The sequence below is a fragment of the Ailuropoda melanoleuca genome, unplaced genomic scaffold (genome assembly GCF_002007445.2).
Source record: "Ailuropoda melanoleuca isolate Jingjing unplaced genomic scaffold, ASM200744v2 unplaced-scaffold22999, whole genome shotgun sequence".
Taxonomy (NCBI): Eukaryota; Metazoa; Chordata; class Mammalia; order Carnivora; family Ursidae; genus Ailuropoda; species Ailuropoda melanoleuca.
Window position 1 is genome coordinate 1 of NW_023192724.1, and position 771 is coordinate 771.

Genomic DNA, 771 nt, shown 5'->3' on the forward strand with positions numbered 1-771 from the left:
CTTTTTTGGTCTCCTGAATGTAGACCCACAGCACCACATTCTATTACTTACATAAAATGTCATGAAGTCTAACCTTAAGAGGGGAACATTTTACTTTACCATAATTGTGTTTTTCCAACACCCGGTATGCCACAAATTTCTGTTGTTTTGCTTAAGGGTATTCCACTCCCAAGAATATTATCTAGTGCTGAACAGAAGGTAATTATGAAGCTTTGGGTATGCTCCTGCTCAAGAAGTTCCAGTGCTGTACACCTCTTGCCTGACTCAGCTGTAGCAGCAGATCTTGGTTTATTTGTGAGACATTCTCTTCTTATAATTTGCAGTTTCTAAGGCTTCCTCTTTAGATATCCCAACTTCTGAAAGTAAAAGAAGGAAAAAAAAAAACAAAATCCTGATTTTAGAAATTTAAGCCTTAACATGCTATTGGGTTGTCTTCATTTTTTTTTTTTTTGAAGATTTTATTTATTTGACAGAGATAGAGACAGCTAGCGAGAGATGGAACACAGGCAGGGGGAGCGGGAGAGGAAGAAGCAGGCTCATAGTGGAGGAGCCTGATGTGGGGCTCGATCCCATAACGCTGGGATCACGCCCTGAGCCGAAGGCAGACGCTCAACCGCTGTGCCACCCAGGTGCCCCAGGTTGTCTTCATTAATTTTAATTTTTAGATAACAAGAGTGATGTCAAGAGTAAAGAAACATAAAATATAACATTGCATTAACTATTGAATTTTTCAAGTTAATAAAGGCATTCATCTATGTTTTCTTAGTTTTT

At 38.8% G+C, this 771-nt stretch overlaps 1 protein-coding gene across 1 annotated transcript; it reads right to left on the reverse strand.

The window, feature by feature from the left end:
• Window positions 1-8: 8 nt before the first annotated feature.
• LOC105235296 (DNA repair protein RAD51 homolog 3-like) lies at window positions 9-356 on the reverse strand (the record flags this gene model as incomplete). The annotated part of the gene is given in 2 exon segments (XM_011218354.3): window positions 9-321; window positions 323-356. Coding segments are annotated over 2 exon segments (260 nt in total), but the record flags the coding sequence as incomplete, so codon positions are not given.
• Between the last annotated feature and the right edge of the window lie 415 nt (window positions 357-771).